At 42.0% G+C, this 4,101-nt stretch overlaps 1 protein-coding gene across 1 annotated transcript in view; it reads left to right on the top strand.

Annotated features, from left to right (window-relative positions):
• kmt2ba (lysine (K)-specific methyltransferase 2Ba) overlaps window positions 1-4,101 on the top strand; it is an 87,637-nt gene that overhangs the window by 51,012 nt on the left and 32,524 nt on the right. The window contains exon 21 of the mRNA XM_023975693.2: window positions 2,189-2,373. Within this exon, the coding sequence (XP_023831461.1) occupies window positions 2,189-2,373 (185 nt within the window). The remainder of the gene's footprint in view (window positions 1-2,188; window positions 2,374-4,101) is intronic.

Raw genomic sequence — 4,101 nt, 5'->3', positions numbered from 1 at the left:
CATTTTGCCCTGCCTCGCAGTCGGCGTTCCAATTCATCCCAAAGGTGTTCAATGGGGGTTGAGGTCAGGGCTCTGTGCAGGCCTTTGAAGTTCTTCCACAGCAGCTTTTCCACACAGATCATTTCTGTAAGGACCGCACTTTGTGCACGAGGGCATTGTCATGCTGAAACAAGAAATGGCCTTCACCAAACTGTTCCCACAAAGTTTGAAGACACAGAATCATTTAGAATTTCATTGTATGCTGTAGCGTTATGATTACACTCTCCTGGAACTAAGGGGCCTAGCCCCAACCATGAAAAACAGCCCCAGACCATTATTCCGCCTCCACCAAACTTTACAGTTGGCACCATGTATTGGGGCAGGTAGCATTCTCTGAAATTATTTGTTGGCAAGGTGGCATCCTATGATGGTGCCACATTGAAAGTCACTGAACTCTTCAGAAGGCCATTCTACTGCCAATGTTTGTCTATGGCAATTGCATGTCTGTAACAGGTGTGGCTGAAATAGACAAATCCATTCATTTGGTGTGTACATACTTTGTATCTGGAATTGTTTTAATTAGGTCATACCTAGGATCATTTTGCTATTTGATTTAGAATTTTAACTTCTTATGGCTGGGGCAGTATTGAGTAGCTTGGATGAATAAGGTGCCCAGAGTAAACTTCCTGCTACTCAGGCCCAGAAGCTAAGATATGCATATTATTAGTAGATTTGGATAGAAAACTCTGAAGTTTCTAAAACTGTTTGAATGATGTCTGAGTATAACAGAACTCATATGGCAGGCAAAAACCTGAGAAAAAAATCAACCAGGAAGTGGGAAATCTGAGGTTTGTAGGTTTTCAAGTCTTTGCCTATCCAATATAGTGTAAAATTTGGTCCGATTGCAGTTCCTAAGGCTTCCACTAGATGTCAACAGTCTTTAGAACCTTGTTTCAGGCTTCTTACTGTGAAGGAGGAGAGAATAAGAGCTGATTGGTCAGGTGTCTGGCAGAATGCCATGAGCTCAGTCAGGCGCGCACCCGTGAGAGTTAGCTGCGTTCCTTTTCCTTTCTAAAGACAAAGGAATTGTCCGGTTGGAATATTATTGAAGATTTATGATAAAAACATCCTAAAGATTGATTCTATACATCGTTTGACATGTTTCTACGAACTGTAATGGAACTGTCGTCTGAACTAAGGTGCCTGCGCCGTGTGAATTTGGATTTGTGAACTAACCGCGTGAACAAAAAGGAGGTATTTGGACATAAATGGACTTAATCGAACAAAACAAACATTTATTGTGGAACTGGGATTCCTGGGAGTGCATATCTCTCTCTTTAATTGCCCAACATCTGTGCCCGACCTCACTAATGCTCTTGTGGCTGAATGGAATCAAGTCTCCGCGGCAATGTTCCCAACATCTAGTGGAAAGCCTTCCCATAAGAGTGGAGGCTGTTATAGCTGCAAGGGGGACCAACTTCATATTAATGCTCATGATTTTGGAATGAAATGTGTGATGAGCAGGTGTCCACATATTTTTTTGTCATGTAGTGTAGCTTAGTAGGAACCGCCCCTCCTCACTCTTCAGGCTTAGACTGTTTAGTGCCAAAGATAAGGGGTTAAACACAAATATTTCCTGATCTTAAGTCGCATATTTTTTATTTATTTATATTTTAAATTATTTAACCTTTTATTTAACTAGGCAAGTCAGTTAAGAACAAATTCTTATTTACAATGACGGCCTACACCGGCCTAACCCGGACGACACTGTGCAATTGAGCCACCCTATGGGACTTCCAATCACGGCCGGTTGTGATACAGCCTGGATTCGAACCTGGGTGTCTGTAGTGACGCCTCTAGCACTGAGACGCAGTGCCTTAGATATAGCACAGAGACTTCCAAACAAACTTCCTTTTAGAATATTTTTTGGTGTGTGTGTGGTGAATAGACTATCTCTGTTGAATCTGTTATTCGTTGTGTTTGTATGTGCTAATAGCAGTAAGGCAAAATACTATTTTTCTTATATGTTTGCTACTTAAATGGGTCGTACAATTCCCAAATCAAATAGCTAAATSATCCTTGGTATGACCTTAAAACAATATCATATAGCTTGTAGCACGCCTCCGTCCCCTGACTAAGACAGGATTTAGACTCTTATGGGTTAAAAATTCTCTGTTGCTGAGCAAGTCTGCCCCCTCTTCTGTCTCAGTGGTATGCTCCCCGAGGCAGTTCTTCCTCCATCTATGGAGCACAGCTATGCACAGTGGCTGGAGAGGACGTACCAAGTTACCAGGGGTTCAGGGTTTCTCCTGCANNNNAACAGCATCCCTCCCCCATCCTCAGTCACCACCCATCAGCCCTGGGCGCTGGAGGGCGTCCCACTCAAATCCCAAGGTATGTAGTCTATGGCTGTTTCCCAAATAGRGAGTCTGGTCATAGGCATAGGGCTATGGTCAACTGTAGTGCACTATACAGCTCTGTAAATTAAGAGACCACTGCAGAATGATCAGTTTCTCTGGTTTTACTATTTATAGGTATGTGTTTGGGTAAAATTAATTTAAAAAAATTATTCTATAAACTACTGACAACATTTCTCCCAAATTCCAAATAGAAATAGTGTCATTTAGAGCATTTATTTGCAGAAAATGACAACTGGTCATAAATAACAAAAAAGATAGTGTTGTCAGACCTCGAATAATGCAAAGAAAATGAGTTCATATTCGTTTAAACAACACAATACTCGTGTTTTAACTTAGGAAGTGTTCAGAAATCATAATTTGGTAGAATAACCCTGATTTTCAATCACAGCTTTCATGCGTCTTGGCATGGAGCATTGTCCTGCTGGAAAAACCAATCCTCGGAGTTGGGGAACATTGTCAGAGTAGAAAGAAAAGTTTTCTTCCAGGACAGTGGGTGCGAGACCTGGAAATGCCTACTAGCCACAGTGTCTCGCACCCACTGAAATTTGGTGAAGGATCGGTGATGATCTGGGGGTGCTTCAGCAAGGCTTGAATCGGGCAGATTTGTCTTTGTAAAGGACACATGAATCAAGCCACGTCACGTACAAGGTTGTCCTGGAAGAAAACTTGCTTCTTTCTACTCTGACAATGTTCCCCAACTCTGAGGATTGGTTTTTCCAGCAGGCCAATGCTCCATGCCACACAGCCAGGTCAGTCAAGGTGTGGATGGAGGACCACCAGATCAAGACCCTGTCATGGCCAGCCCAATCTCCAGACCTGAACCCCATTGAAAACCTCTGGAATGGGATCAAGAGGAAGATAGATGGTCACAAGCCATAAAACAAAGCCGAGCTGCTTAGATTTTTGCGCCAGGAGTGGCATAAAGTGACCCAACATCAATGTGAAAGACTGGTGGAGAGCATGCCAAGACGCATGAAAGCTGTGATTGAAAATCAGTGTTATTCCACCAAATATTGATTTCCTAAGTTGACACATTATTGTGTTTTAAAATTAATAGGAACTCATTTTCTTTGCATTATTCGAAGCCTGACAACAGTGCATTTCTTTTTGTTGTTTTGACCAGTTGTTATTTTCTGGAAATAATGCTCTAAATTATCTAAAAATGTTTATTTGGAATTAGGGAGAMATGTCAATAGTTTATAGAATAAAACAAACATTTTAACTTTAACCAAACACATACCTATAAATAGTAAAACCAGAGAAACTGATCATTTTGCAGTGGTCTCTTAATTTTTTTCCAGAGCTGTGTTAGGAATAGGGTGCCATTTGGGACAAAGCTTATGTCCTAGTCTTAAAGCAGACATGATCAGTATTGAACCCCTCTGCAAAACATATTAGTACTTGGTGGCAAACACCTGTTGCATCACAGAGGTTCAGATGTTTCTTGTAGTTGGCCACCAGGTTTGGCACACATCTCAGGAGGGATTTTTTCCCCCTCTCTTTGCAGATTTTCTTCAATCATTAAGGTTTCGAGCGCTGACGGTTTGGCAACTACGCCAAGCTCCTCCAAGATTTCTATGGGATTAAGTCTGGGGACTGGCTAGGCACTCCAGGCTTAATGTGTGCGTTTTTCTTGAGCCACTTCTTGTTGTCTGGCCGTGGGTTTTGGTCATTGTCATGATGCTGGCATAGACACACACGG

The sequence above is a fragment of the Salvelinus sp. IW2-2015 genome, linkage group LG31, assembly GCF_002910315.2.
Source record: "Salvelinus sp. IW2-2015 linkage group LG31, ASM291031v2, whole genome shotgun sequence".
Classification (NCBI taxonomy): Eukaryota; Metazoa; Chordata; class Actinopteri; order Salmoniformes; family Salmonidae; genus Salvelinus; species Salvelinus sp. IW2-2015.
This window is presented reverse-complemented; position numbering and strand designations above follow the sequence as displayed.